Source organism: Berghia stephanieae, chromosome 7 (assembly GCF_034508935.2).
Source record: "Berghia stephanieae isolate SIO BIC M18660-M18661 chromosome 7, UCSD_Bste_1.3, whole genome shotgun sequence".
NCBI classification, from domain to species: Eukaryota; Metazoa; Mollusca; class Gastropoda; order Nudibranchia; family Aeolidiidae; genus Berghia; species Berghia stephanieae.
The window spans coordinates 12,898,560-12,914,674 of record NC_088366.1 but is presented as its reverse complement, the minus strand read 5'-3'; the positions used below and the strand labels follow the sequence as shown (position 1 = coordinate 12,914,674).

The following is a 16,115-nucleotide window of genomic DNA, read 5'->3' as shown; positions in this document are numbered from 1 at the left end:
TATTTTTTAAAAATATTTTATCATCCTGTGACTTTTGAAAAGTAGGAGAATTTGTGTGTAAAAATTTCATCACTACTTTTAATTACCCATCATTAATCATCACTTCTCTCTCTTTTCGACGTCTTTGCATTCCTTTTGCAATGAGTAGAATTTCCTTAGGCTTTGGTCTCAAATGGGGGTTCCAAAATACAGATTGCCCTACCAATGCCATCATAAAGCCTAGTCATTACACTTGACGTATGGGAATGGAACTATTCTAACTTGAGATAATTTGTGGCTATGTGGTCTAGTGGTATGACACTCGCTTTCGGATCGGAAGGTCCTGGGTTCGAACCTCACGCTCGGCGCATAGTTGAGTCCTTGGAAAAGGCTCTTTACTCACATTCTCTCACCGTACTCAGGTGTAAAATGAGTACCTGGCCGTTAACAGCGTTGTCTTTGTCCGAAAAATTGTAATATCGCCTAACAGGCGTTATGTCCTGTCCTACATGTTAAATGTTGCTGTTGACCAGGGACCCTGTGTAAAGCGCTTTGAGCACGTTTAGTTGATATTGCGCTATATAAAAGCTCAATTTAATTTAATAATTTCTTGTGCTACCTCACCTCTACTGATTTGGTGAAAAAGTTATGACATACTTACAGGCACATAGCAAAATCATTGGCCATACACGATAATCAAAGTAATATATCAGGAAGAACAAATTGATGGCGAGTAAAGAAAGGCTGAGAATGACACACACAGTCTCTTGAAACCGTTTTCCTGGAAATATAAAGAAAATGTGTATTGATCTCAGATCCGTAACTCTAAAATATGGTATTTTCCATCATAAATATCAGGTCTCCCTCATGTGCCGGTTGGCCGTTGTTTTTGGGGGTTTTTTTCGTCCCTTCAAAAACGGCATTTCATTTTATAAAATAAATATGCACACTTATGAATCAATGCACTTTACAATATTTCATAATATTTCCAGCAGTCTATGTGAAACCAAATCTAAATATCACAAAGAACGAGTCACCTCATAAGCACCCCCTTTTGTAGTTATATTTACATTATACAAAAATGCTGAATTTATACTTATAGCAAAATACTCATTCACATCAGGGTATTTTAGGTAGTCATTTGTACAAATATTCCAACATAATTTATCAACTCCTTTAGTCAGATACGCATTGACCACTATTTAAAAAGAATAACCCACAGAAACATAGTTTATAATCATTGTCATTATCCAGCTAGATATAGTTTGACATTTTTCAAAAAAAGAAATCATCACACAATTTTGACATCTATGCCAACTGATTGGAATTGCATTGAATAGAGGCCTATTCATAATCATTTCATCTTCAGTTGATAAACTGATGAAAAAAATAGTCCTTCAATGCCAATAAGCCCGTGGAGCCAGAGAATGTCCAGGTTTCTATAAAGCAATTGCTTGCAACCCTTTGGATTGGACGCTAGTGCAAAGTACTTTCCACCAGATCTAGCTGACCCAGCTATCCAATCACTGCTGGGTGAATGAGGGGGGGGGGGGGGGGGGGGATTGGAAAAATATCTCGACTTCACTAGCGAGTGCTCTACCAATTGAGTTTTCAGGACCACCAATAAGCTGATAAACTGATAAACACAGATCAAAATCTTTTAGATGGATGGCCAGAGCCACAAGGGCAAACCCAAGATTTTCTTAACTCTCTCGAGTTCACCCTCATTGAATATTCCAATAAATTTGTTCAATTTTCCATGTATATGAACTCAACAGAGTTAAACGACTAAGTATGTGCCAGGATCTCATCCGATCATTTTTTATTATTTAAAAAAAAAAAAAAGATAGAAAATGAAAATTTGATAATTACAGTGTGGCATCATGCCCTTGTGACAAATTAAAGAGCAGGCACTGTTGTAAGATAAAGATCTAAAAAGGTGTGTAAGAAACAGTACCAGACGAAGCAAACAGAAAAATAGGAGGAAAAAAGACCATCCCGAAAACTCAGCCTGCCTCAACTGAGAATCAAACTTCAGACTACTGGTAATCAAGAGGTTTGGGGTTCAATTCCCAGTCAAGGGATTTTTTTAGGATTGTTTATAAATTGTATTTTGCTTACAGCTTTGTCTGTCACTGTTTCATACACACCTTTTCAGATCTTTATCATTTGCTTTAATAGTAATAGCTTAATTAATTTTTCATCGGATCCTGTGTACGAACCTCACGCATTATAATTAACCATTCAATTAATCACACAAAGAACAAACACACATACACCCACACACACACACACACACACACACAGAATAATGGATAAAAAGTGAAAATCAAATCAAATAAATATTTGCCCCTTGAATTAGCATAAAAATCTTTGATTTACTTTTGTTTTTGTCTTTTTAGCTTATTTTGATGTTGATTAGTGCAATTTTTTTTTTAAAGGACATTCCTTCAAAAAAGCACAACTAATTGAGAATATTTTCAAAATGATATTTCGAATGGGGACTTTTCTTACATAGTTTAATCCATTAAAATTTGAAGAAAATGTTTGTTAATTTCTTTAAACATTGTAATATAATGTACTAATATGACCTCGAGGTTAAGTTGGCTTTTTAAAAAAATGCAATTACAATGATACAAATGGTAAAATAATAATATAATAATAATAATAATAATAATAATAATAATAATAATAATAATAATAATAATAATAATAATAATAATAATAATAATAATTAATATATAATAATGATAATAATATATAATGATAATAATAATAATAATGATAATAATAATAAATAATATAATAATAATAATAATAATAATAATAATAATAATAATAATAATAATAATAATATAATAATAAATAACGAGGTGACAATTCGGACTCAAGTCTGAATAGTCTCCGAAGTCTGTTCACACTCAAATTCCAATGTGCATGTGGCAAAACATGGAGGAAGGATGGGGATGGGGGGGGGGGGGGGGGGGGATGGGAAAGGGCACAGTGCTGGTAGTGCGCACAGAGGATGGAAGTGATAAAGAAATAGAAGAGTTCAGAAGAGAAATAGAAGAGTTCAGAAGAAATGCTGTTTTTCCCATATCACACGGACTCAGCTTATACCAATACTTCAGACAATCAGAATAATATATGTAATTTTTTTTTTTTAATGTCCTGATTTTGTAAGGAAATCGTGTTATGTTGTTAAAAAAGCTTTTCCTATAGACCAGTTACTTTGAATGACTTTTGCTACATTTTAAGAGTTTTAACTCTTCTCCTTTTAACTTCTAACTGGACTTCCAAATGATCTATTATTTTGTCTTTCATGTCAAATAAAGTGGTTAAGACTGACTACCTGTTGTAGTCACTATCGATATTTTGATTTGCATTAATGTCATGTAATCATCAATAATTTAAATATTTTTGAAAAACTCACCAAAAAAAAAAAAAAATTACTGCCACGGGAGACTGGTCAGACCGAGTCCAAATAATCTGTTGATTCATGTGCATTTGAATATGAGTCTGAATAGCCATGGGAAACTATTCAGATATCTTGGAAGGTCATCGTACGGTGATATCTTGGTAGGCTATTTTTAACAAGCTATGTTGCAGTACAACATAGCAGATAGTCAAAAAGTCTCTTTTAATACAGATTTTATTTCATGAGTTATATTCAAAACCTGTATTGATACAAATTTTAACGAGCATCAATACCATGTTTTAATATAATGAGTGAAATTTTTAAGAGTTATAAAAGACACGAATTTTTAAGCTGCTTTATCCCATATCATAAATAAGCTTTTTAAAGCTAGAAATGAAGATAGACATTTTAATGTTGTCACCATTGTTGACATTCATAGTTGCTTTATGGAAGAAATAAAAGCAACTTCCACTAAGTAATACAATCCAACTTTCATTACAATTATCAAATAAAGAAGACAGTTCTAAAGAGTAAAATCTGTTTTGTCTTTTAAATTTAACCAAAAAACAAAAAGATGCACTTCCACCCCTCAAAAACATAGAAGTGCTATCGAATTAAAAGAGTAATATACGTATGTTGCTCTCAATAACGATGTTGCTCAAACTAAAATCATACTTTTCTTCTTTGATTATGGGTGATATACTGGTGGTAGGGACTCAATGGACAATAAAGATAGCACTGGTGGTAGGGACTCGGTGGATAATACCACTGGTGGTAGGGACTCAGTGGGTAGACATCTAGTAGCGCTAGCGGTAGTAGTAGGGACTTAATAGATAAAAGTGCTTCTGATTGGCTGATACATACGGTGAAAATAGCTTCCTTTACTATTTTCACCATACGGTAATAATAGCTTGGTTCGTACTATTTCACCGTGTATGGTGAAAATTGTCAGCCAGTAATAATAATAATAATAATAATAATAATAATAATAATAGCTATTCAGACTTGAATCTGAATAGTCTCCCGTGGCTATTCCGACTCAAATTCCAATGCTCATGTGAAATCAGCATGTTATTTGGACTCAGTCTGAATAGTCTTCCATACGATTATATTTTTTTTAAAATGTATTTTAAATATTGATAATTAGATAAAATTGATTCAAATAAAAAAATAACAATTCTAGTAACTATCAACAGGTAGTCCAAACCCGCTTTATTTGGTAAGAAAGACAAAATCATGGAGCATTTAGAAGACCAGATAGAAATTAAAAAGAAAGAGTTAAAATTCTTCAAAAGAAACAAAAGTCAGTTAAACTATCTGTGGTATGAATGAAAAGCTTTGTTAACACAACATGACATCCATACATATTCTCCTAGTGTTAGAGAGGCAACAATCCTTCTACAATCCGAAGCAGGGGTTATGAGCTGAGTCAGTCTGATATGAGCAAAAAAGAATTTCTTCTGAACTCGTCTTCTGTTTCTTTATCAGTTCGGCCCTCTGCCCACTACCGCATGGTGTTTCACTGCCCACACATATTGGAATTTGAGTTCGAATAGCCACGGGAGACTATTCAGAATTGCCACTTCGATAATAATAATAATAATAATAATAATAATAATAATAATAATAATAATAGTTTATTATTATTATTATTATTATTATTATTATTATTATTATTATTATTATTATTATTATTATTATTATTATTACGATTTATCATTATTATTATTGTTATTATTATTTTTGTTATTATTATCATTATTATGAGTATGAGTTCATCGTAATAATAATAATAATAATAATAATAATAATAATAATAGTTTATTATTTTTATTTTTATTATTATTATTATTATTATTATTATTATTATTATTATTATTAATATATATTATTATTCAATATTGATATTGAATCTTCTCGCTCCCCTCACCAGAAACACAAAACTTGAATGAAATATCGGACATCAAAACTTGTTCATTTTCGAATTGGATTTATGTAATTTCTGCCTTCGAGAGGATTCCGGCTTGTGTGTGTACTTTAGATATCTAGTTGAGATTAGTTAGATACTTATCAGATTGGAGTGAACGACAAGATACAGTGATACAGTACAGCTAAGACTTAGATAGATCTGGTCATTTAACAAGTAAGAAGATGAGCTTAAACAGCAGTAGTAGGAAAGGTAGAACTGGCAGTGCCAGTACTAGTAGTGGCAGTAGTAGGAAAGAAAGCCCTGCACCGATGGGTACAAATAAGGCAAAAGCAAAAGCTGAGACTGAGACTTGCGGAAAATGTGAATATGTATGCAAAGAGATTGAGAAATGCTTACAGTGCGAGCTCTGTGACCAGTGGTTTCATACTTTGTGTGAAAAGATAGATGATGACACCTATCAACTGTTGAAGAAAGACTCAGAAAAAGAATGTCCGCTGCTGCATTACTACTGCTCTAAGTCCTGCAACAAAGTGGCCTCAAAGTTCTTGGGCAATTTCATGCAGCTTGAAAAGGAAGTAGATAAACTCAGGAAAAAAGTAGAAGACGTAGATAAAAGTGTGAATATCATTCAAAAAGGTGAATTCACAGAGGAGATGATAGAAATAGTGAAATCAACAGCAAAGGATGAGATAGAGGCCTACCCTATGTCTGAGGCGAGTGAGATTAAGGAGAGACTCAAGAGAAGTACAGAAGAAAAGTCAGATAGAGTAAGACAAGATATAAATGAAATGAGGAAAATCAATGAAACTGAGGAGAAGAAGCAGGCAATGGTGAAAAAGAACCTGGAACTAGAAGAGGAGAGAAATGAAAGGGCTAAGAGGGTGAAAAATGTAATTATGTATGGCATACCAGAAGCTAAAGATGGCGACAACAAGGAAGATATAAGAAAAGCCCAAATGGTACTCAAAGAGTTGCAGGTTCATGGAAACAAAGACAGCCTCAACCCTATAGAGCAAGTGATCAGATTGGGCAGAAGAGAAGATAGACCAAGACCCATGAAAATAAGTCTGATGTCAACGGATCAGCGTAACACTGCTCTTAGGAACAGCAAACAGTTGAAAGACCATAAACGGGAATGCTTACAAAAGGTGTATATTGGAGCAGACCAAACAATTATGCAAAGAGAGCAGGCCAAGGAGTTAAGAGAGGAGCTGAGGAGAAGACGAGAAGCAGGGGAAGATGTAGTCATATATAAGAAAAGGGTCATTTTCAGGGAGAAGTTTAGTGAACAAATAAGAAAGAGAGACAGCGATGTTGGAGGAAATGACTGGGATTGGGATGAGGAATGACTATATTGGAAACGTGTCAGTCCAATTGCCCAAAATGTTTCTGAGCAAGGACTCGAAGACAACAAGAAAATTCAAAAAAGAGAAGTACCAGTAAATGATAAGGAGGGGCAGCACGTGAATATGAAAAATACCCTGAAGTTCATGTACACGAACGCAGACAGTGTGATGAATAAGAGAGAGGAGCTAAAGGCTATGGCAGAAGAAGAAGATCCAGATGTAATAGCAATAACAGAAGCTAAGCCAAAGAATGCAACAACACACCCAACCATAGCAGAGTTAGGTATTGAGGGATACACTATAATAGCTAGCAGAGATTTTGAAACTTCCGGCAGAGGAGTATACTTATTGGTGAGAGAGAACCTCAAGGTTAACCCCATAGAGGAACTCACAGATCACGACTTTAGGGAGAGCGCTTGGTGCTCGATTGGAGTAACTGGACAAAGTCAGATACTAGTAGGAGTGATTTATCGGAGCCCAAATAGCACAGGAGAAAATAATGAGAGAATGTTGGAGATGATAAGGAGAGCATCACAAAAAAAGCATTCAGAGATAATTATTATGGGAGACTTCAACATGCCGGAACTGGAGTGGAAAGGGATGGACGAACCAAAAGAGGGAAGCCTGGAGGAAAGTTTCATAGAAACCATTGAAGATTGCTACCTACAACAGATAATAAAAGAACCCACGAGACAGAGAAAAAACCAAAAGCCCAACGTATTGGACTTGATATTGATGGAGGAAGAAAATGACATAATCGACCTAAGACTGAGCCACCCACTGGGAAAAAGCGACCATGCGACCATATTCCTAAAACTGAGGGCGACATCAGAGACTGTAGATGAAAAACTGACACTCAGATATAGGAAGGCTGATCTAGAGAGTATGAAAGAGGAACTGGGGCATATCAAATGGGAGGAAATACTAATCGAGGACACCGTAGGAAACAACTGGAGTAGATTTACCAGAGTACTTAACCAATGCTTCGAGAAAAACATCCCGAAAAGCAGAGGGAACCGGGTTGGGAGAAGAAATCAACCTTGGATGACGCAGGAAGTGAGAGAGGCATTACGGAAGAAGAAGGCAGTAAATAGAAGATACTCTAGAAGCAAAAAGGAAGAGGATTGGGACAAATACAAAAGAGTGAGAAACGCAACTACTAAAATAGTCCGACAAGCGCATCAAAAGTATGAGAACAAGATAGCAGAGGAAACGAAAGAAAATCCTAAAGTATTCTGGAGTTATGTAAACAGTAAAATGAAGACAAGACAGGGAACCTGTGACATAAAAAAAGAAGATGGCACTTGGGCATCTGAAGATGAAGACAAGGCAGAGGTGCTAAATCTCTTCTTTGCAAGTGTCTTTACAGTGGAGAACCAGAAAAACTTGCCAGATATTGCTAAAACAAGTAATATAGATACTACACAATGGCCGATTACTGAAGAGAGAGTAATGAAGAGACTACAAAACCTAAAGGAGAGTAAATCACCTGGACCTGACAAACTTCATCCTTACATCCTAAAAAACTTAGCAGAGCAGCTAGTAGAACCCCTAACCAAGATATTTAACCAGTCGATGAAAGAAGGAAGACTACCAAGGGAATGGAAAGAAGCTAACGTCACAGCCATATTCAAGAAGGGAGACAGAAAAAATCCAGAAAACTACAGACCAGTGAGCCTGACATCTGTCGTCTGCAAGCTCATGGAACAGCTGATTAGAGAAGAAATGGTTGATCATATGACCAAGAACAAACTATTCAGCAAAGATCAACATGGTTTCATGGCGGGAAGGTCTACAGTAACAAACCTACTTGAAACAATGGATGACTGGACGAGAGACCTGGAATTAGGCAACAATTTAGATGTCATATACCTCGACTTCAGAAAGGCATTTGACAAAGTTCCACACTGGCGCCTAATCAGGAAATTGGAACAGTATCAAATTAATGATCAGACAGTCAAATGGGTCCGAGATTTCCTCAAAGATAGAAGACAAAAAGTGATAGTGAATGGAACAGCATCAACAGAGAGACTGGTAACAAGTGGAGTTCCACAAGGAAGTGTACTGGGACCAGTTCTCTTCCTGATTTATATCAATGACTTGCCAGACAATCTATCATCTAAATGTAAAATCTTTGCCGATGATACTAAGCTCTATGGAGTAGCTAATACAGAAGAAGAAAGAAACACCTTACAACAAGATTTGAAAAAGCTTGAAGAATGGTCCGAAATATGGCAGATGGAGTTCAATGTAGATAAATGTGCAGTTCTTCACCTAGGAAAAAACAACAGAGAAGCAAACTATATAATGAAAGAAAAACCCCTGCAGAAATCCAATGGGGAAAAAGACCTAGGAGTATTTATTGATAGGAAGCTAAACTTCAAGAAGCAAATTAAAGATGTTCAATCTAAGGCTAGTAAAACACTCGGAATAGTGAAAAGAAATTTCAAGAATCTGAAAACAAAACACATGACTACCATCTACAAGACTATGGTTAGATCAAAGCTGGAATATGCTAACTGCATATGGTATCCGAAGTTTGAGGGAGACAAAGACAGTTTGGAAAGAGTGCAAAGGAGAGCAACAAAACTTATCACACACCTGAAAGACAAAACATACTGTGAGAGATTGAAAGAATTAAATCTCCCGACCTTAGATTACAGGAGAAGAAGGGGAGATATGATCCAAACATATAAAATAGTAAAGGGAATAGACAGGGTAGAGGCAGGATTCCTTAAACCAAACAAGAACATTCAGACACGAGGAAACAGCAAGAAACTGAAAAAAGAACGTTTTAAAACAAATGAAAGAAGGAACTTTTTTTCATCTAGAATTGTAAATAACTGGAATAAACTACAAGAAACCACAGTATCAGCAAAAAATTTGAATAAATTCAAAGCAGAGTTGGAGATAAGCAACACCCTAGGAAACAAGTTCAATTATAAAAATTGGTCCAATCATTAATAGATGAGGAGGAGCGAAGGAGACTACACCAAGTCTAAAAGCTCTATACAGAGGTATCCAGGTATCCAGGTATCAGTATTATGGATGATGATGATCATGATGTGGAAATCATCTTCATCATTATCAATGTCACATGATTAGTCCCCAGTGATGTATTCTATATAGATGTTGTTGACGTGCTTGTCGACGTCGATGGACATCAGTTTCAGTTATCCACTGCTGTTGAGTCTTTTGAAATGATCCTAAAAGTACAAGGACTATAGACTTAGACATAGATAAGGACTAACTTACTAAGACTAAGACGAGTAATTAAGAGCTCATCCCCAACCTCTCAAACGAATATATTCTTACAGAAAAAAAATATATAACCATAGCTTGTGGCATAATTTATGAGGTTACCTTTAGTATACTTGCTGGCTAATTCTTTGGCTCCTGCATGTTCAGGTCCCCATCGGGGTTTCCTTTCACGAACATCTGAAAATTGAATACTATTGTCATTCGGATCATCTTCTGCCATGGAGTTCTGAATAATATCCGAATCCGTCTTGACTCCCATTTTGTCGAATTAAGTAAAAACTCTAAGTTAAAATATAGTTAAAAGCACAGAGTTATATCACAGATTCCCTGTTGCTAACAAGCCATAAATCCCAGTTGGCCTCATAAACGTAAGCGATCAATCGCTAACAAATTGGATTGAGCTGACAATCCCAACACTACGAACTCACTCAGCCGTCTCTAGCCTGATGAAATGACTATTAAGCTTCTATTTGATTGGTCAAAAGTTTTCCTAAAGTTTGGCGAAAAATATGCTTAGTTCCTCAATGATAATCTCTTATTGTCGAAATTTATTCTAACGCAATTATATGATGCGTTGTAATGCATTTATTCTAAAATATTGATATTTAAATTGTGATTGAGATATCCTTGCATAAGAAGGTTAAAGAGCGTGTCAAAGGTCACGTAAGGCCAGTAGGATGGTCTTACATGATAGACAGGCCTACTTTCACTTTCTCTTCCGAGAGAATTCAGCCAAATATTTTTATTTTTGCCAAATCTTAAACCCGTCCAACACCATCATTGCATTCCGTTACCACCAATTGTTTCTGGACAACAAAGACAAATTTTGCTGATATCAAAGTTGTGAGTGAGTCATTGTAATTGCCACCATTTTCATTCTAAGACAATTTTCTCTCCCTTTTTTACTTTCAAATTGTTCGAACACATCTTTTCTTTTTCGTACTCATTAGTCAGACCCTGTTTTTCACTTTCGGATTGTTAGAATTAAGAGTCATAAACTTAACAATTTCCGTCGAATCTGTATAAATAAGACAGTCACTCTCCGGGACTCAGCAAGCGGTTTTAGTTAGACGGCTGGCCACCTTATGCTTTTCTGCCCATGTCTTGGTTTTGCCCTGGCCCTGGCCGGAGTCCTTGGCTGGGAGGATAACAGTCAGTTGTCAATTTTTAGCACAACACCAACAACCATAAAATAAAAAAATTAGAAATTTGCGCCCAAAAATATTGACATTTTCATGTTCAGTGACTCAAATTAAATTTAAATATAATTGTTAACAACAATGATCATTGATGTTGGTGTTGTTCTTAAAATTATCACATTAGTTTTTAATATCGGACGGACTGTTTTCACCCTACCGTGAATATAGTCTACCAAGCTATTATCAACGTACAGTGAAAATAGTAAAGGAGGCTATTTATCAGAAACACCATTATCCATTGATTCCCTACCACTAGCACTGCTTCCCATTGAGTCCTTACCACCAGTGCAATTATCTGCCAATTCCCTACCACCAGTTATATTATTATTGTCCACTGAGTTCCTGCCACCAATATATCACTGATAAACAAAGAAGAAAAATATGTTCTAGTTTCAATAACATCGTCAGTGACGATTCTGACAACAATATATACGCTCTTTTATTTTGATAACACCACATTGTTTGGGGGTTTTTTGTTTTTATCTTTGTTTGTTTTTGTTTTTTGTTTTTGGGGGGGGGGCTTATCTTCCCCATCCTTTTATCATTGTACAGTGAAAATTGCCTATAATGATATCACTGTACGGTGAAAATAGCTTACCTTTGATTATATTGTAAATTATTTGAGTGTATTCCTCTTATTGGGATCCCGAGCCGTGCCTCGCCTGGATAAAACTTTTAGGTGATCTTAAACTAATTACATCGATGTTATGCTCTCTTGGAATCTTTATCTGTTTCCTATTTGAATTTGAAGACTATCTCGGTTTGGGGCCTAGTGACTTTAAGCCCATCATTATTTACCTTCTTCAGAGACAAATGATATTATTAAGCTGCTAATTTTAGTTTTTACATGTTTACCAGTTAACTGCCGTACGCTGGAAAATCGATTTGTAATTTTTTGCTAAGATGAGGGTCATTAGAATCAGTCAATATTTGAAGGATGAGTTTTCTGGCCAAATTTAAAATACATGTCGTTCCAGAGTATGGCAGTTAACTGGTTAGCAGTAGTTGAATAAAACTTAATTATGGCACTTACCAATTATCTTTTAGATTGAGCAAATGAGTTTTTATATTTTTCAATTTCGGAAAGTACCAAAATTCTCTAACCTCGAGCCTTTGTATAGCGCAATATCCATGAAGCATGCTGAAAGCACTTTACAAGGGGCCCCAAGCCAACAGCAACACTTAACGTGTAGGACGAGACACAACAATTTTATTTTTGGACAGAGACAACACTGTTAATGGTAGGTACTCATTTTACACCTGAGTACGGTGAGAGAATGTGAGTAAAGAGCCTTTTCCAACGACTCAGTCATGAGCTTCTTGGACATGAACTCAGGACCTTCTGGTCCGAAGGCAAATGTTATACCACTAGACCACATAGCCGCAACAGAGAGAGAACAGCTCAGAGTTAGATGGGCTTAGACTGAGTGAGTAAAATTTAAAAATTATTATTATTATTATTATTATTATTATTATTATTATTATTATTATTATTATTATTATTATTATTATTATTATTATTATTATTATTATTATATTATTATTATTATTGTTATTATTATTATTATTATTATTATTATCATTATTATTATTATTATTATTATTATTATTATTATTATTTTTATTATTATTATTAATTTATTATTATTATCATCATTATTATTATTATTATTATTATTAACATTATCATTATTATTATTATTATTATTATTATTATTATTTTTATTATTACTATTATTATTATTATTATTATTATTATTATTATTATTATTATTATTATTATTATTATTATTATTATTATTATATATTATTATTATTATATGTATATATTATATATTATTATTATTATTATTATTATTATTATTATTATTATTATTATTATTATTATTATTATTATTATTTGTGTTATTATTATCATTATTTTTTTCTTTTGATTTTTATTCATTAAAAAAAAATATTAATAATGTTGTTATTTTTTATTTTACTATTATTGTCATGATTATAATTAATAATACCCCCCATTCAGATTTCTCTCTTTCTAATAAGAATATGATTAATATTAGCCTGCCAAATGTCCCATAATATATGCTAATTAATGCCCGAGGATGGCATTATTTGGAAAACAATGAGATATATAATATTCATTACTGAATATTTAAAAATTAGAAATGCAAAACTTGATTTACATTTTGTAATTTAATGTGACCCATGGTTTCAAAACAGTGTCATATCAGAATGGTTTAGATGATGAAAAGTGAATTTATGGCCAGAAATCTGGATGGGGTTCCCGACCTCCCATAGTGAGCAGGGAGGTACTTGCTGTGTCTTCTATACACTATATAACTGTTTTCCAATTGCTTTTTATCTTTGTCTTGGAATGAGATTACTTAGTCTTGTCCTGACCCTGGCCGGAGTTCTTGGCTGGGAGGGAATGTATAGTTATAGTTATAGTTTTGGGAGATGATATTTTTTTTTCTTGTAAATCATCTCTATTATGTACTCGAGTGCTCTACAAGTGAGCGATTGGGAACCCTGAGAAAGAATTCTTCTTCTTCTTCTTCTTCTTCTTCTTCTTCTTCTTCTTCTTCTTCTTCTTCTTCTTCTTCTTCTTCTTCTTCTTCTTCTTCTTCTTCTTCTTCTTCTTCTTCTTCTTCTTCTTCTTCTTCTTCTTCTTCTTCTTCTTCTTCTTTCTTCTTCTTCTTCTTCTTCTTCTTCTTCTTCTTCTTCTTCTTCTTCTTTTTCTTCTTCTTCTTCTTCTTCTTCTTCTTCTTCTTCTTCTTCTTCTTCTTCTTCTTCTTCTTCTTCTTCTTCTTCTTCTTCTTCTTCTTCTTCTTCTTCTTCTTCTTCTTTCTTCTTCTTCTTCTTCTTCTACTACTTCTTCTTCTTCTTCTTCGTCTTCTTCCCTGTTCGTCTCCTCCTCCTCTCCCTCCTCCTCCTCCTCCTTCTTCTTCTTCTTCTTCTTTTTCTGCTTCCTCCTCTTCCTCATTCCCCTCCTCCTCCTTCATCTTCTTCTTCTTCTTTCAGCTTATCCCGCGTTATGCAGAGTTGCCGTAATGAATGCCACATCTCCACGCATCTTGGTTCATAGCATCATTTTTCTCCAGGCCCAGTTATTTCATGTCATCCTTTACCCTATCCATCCATCTAGTATTTGGGCGTCCCTTTTTCCTCTTTCCCGCTAATATAAATTCCAATACTTTCCTTCCCACATACTCCCTCTCTCGTCTCTTTACATGTCAGAACCATTTCAATATATCATCTCTCATCTTCATTGATAAATTCTTCACTTCAGTCAACCTTCGAATTCGTTCATTTCTCACTTTATCTTTTTCTTGTCCAGCCAAGTGACCATCCTCATTTCTGCCTCCTCAACTTCTTTATCTTGTTTCTTTGTCGTAGCTGCTGTCTCTAATCCATACAACATTGCTGGTCGTACAACAGATGTATATATTTTTCGTCATCTAGGTCACCCTGACATAATACAAGAATTGGAAGGGGGGGGGGGGGGGGGGGGGGACAAAAATGCCATAAACTTCCCATTTTCAAATCGTAATCAGTGTCATTAGAATTGGGGGGGGGGGGGGGGGGGGGACAAAAATGCCATAAACTTCCCATTTACAAATCGTAATCAGTGTCATTAGAATTGATAATGAGGTCAGTGTGGATGGGTTAGTGGTAAATGTAAATATATTATTAAATATGCTAGTAATTATAGAATATGTGACCCTCCGCCTCGAAACGGTATTAAGTCGGATTTTTCAATTATTGGGTTTTTGGTACCCAATCATAGCTTATATTATGCTTAAAATTTGATACCAAATTTATAAGATTCTGATTATTCATTGCCCAACTATGACCGTTTGAAGTAGGGAGAGTGTAAAAACCAAGTTTTGAGAAAATCGACTTTGAAGTGAGGCACCGTTTTCACACATAATCAAATCAATGGGTAAAGATAACTCCTCAGATACGGGCATTGAAAATTTGACGAGAATAGTAAAATTTGCAGAGACGCCAATTTTCAATTTGACTCACAGGAATTTCAGACACCACTCGGAGTAATTTCAATGCCGAAAGAGGAATTTCCGCACACACACAAAAGGGAATTGGGATGATATTTGGTATTGTGTTTACATATTGTATAGATCTAAATACATAACTGATTACAAATATTTCTGATATATGAACACATTGCCAAATACAACCCCAAACTTTCCTTATTTCAAGTGAAGAAAAGCTCCAAAACATAATGATGGTAGTGAGGATGATGTTGTGTTGGCGGTTGTAGTAGTAGTCGTAGTAGTAGTAGTAGTAGTAGTAGTAGTAGTAGTAGTAGTAGTAGTAGTAGTAGTAGTAGTAGTAGTAGTAGTAGTAGTGATGATGATGATGTCATAATGGCTGTTGTAGTAGTAGTAGTAGTAGTGGAAGTGATGATGATGTGGTGGTGGTGGTGGCGGTGGTGACTGTGGTTGTAGTTGTAGTTGTGGCAGTGGTTGTAGTAGTAGTGATGATGTGGTGTGGGTGGTTGTAGTAGTAGTGATGATGTAGTGGTAGTGGTTGTAGTAGTAATGACGATGTGGTGGTGGTGGTTGTAGTAGTAGTGATAGTGATGATGATGTGGTGGTGGTGGTTGTAGTATGTAGTAGTGATAATGATGTGGTGGTGGTGGTTGAAGTAGTAGTGGCAGTGATGATGCGGTGGTGGTGGTGGTGATTGTAGTAGTAGTGGTCGTGATGAAGATGCGGTGGGGGTGGTTGTAGTGTGTGTGTGTGTGTGTGTGTGTGTGTGTTGAGGGAGTGAGAGAGAGAGAGAGAGAGAGAGGGGAGAGAGAGAGAGAGATAGTGCTAAAAGTGCATCAAGTGATAAGTAGAGCAACACGAACTTTAAAAACCAACGAGGCTAAAGTTTGAGGTCAAAGTATTTGTTATCAGCTATTATTGACAAGTGGAGCCTTGGAAAAGGTGGCTCCCTGAGAGAAAGTCAAC

At 35.1% G+C, this 16,115-nt stretch overlaps 2 protein-coding genes across 2 annotated transcripts in view; one reads left to right on the top strand and one right to left on the bottom strand.

Moving 5' to 3' along the window:
• The window catches only part of LOC144976704 (plasmanylethanolamine desaturase 1-like), a 33,241-nt gene extending 22,873 nt beyond the window's left edge, over positions 1 to 10,368 (bottom strand). Inside the window, exons 1-2 of the mRNA XM_078921059.1 lie at positions 10,037 to 10,368; positions 641 to 760 (exon numbers count right to left, since the gene is read on the bottom strand). Of these exons, the coding sequence (XP_078777185.1) occupies positions 641 to 760; positions 10,037 to 10,193 (277 nt within the window). The 5' untranslated portion in view covers positions 10,194 to 10,368. The remainder of the gene's footprint in view (positions 1 to 640; positions 761 to 10,036) is intronic.
• Positions 10,369 to 10,601: 233 nt separating this feature from the next.
• Positions 10,602 to 16,115, top strand: part of LOC144976696 (mitochondrial ribosome-associated GTPase 2-like) — a 22,040-nt gene continuing 16,526 nt past the window's right edge. The window contains exon 1 of the mRNA XM_078921043.1: positions 10,602 to 10,777. The gene's annotated coding sequence lies outside the window, so the exon portion shown is untranslated. The remainder of the gene's footprint in view (positions 10,778 to 16,115) is intronic.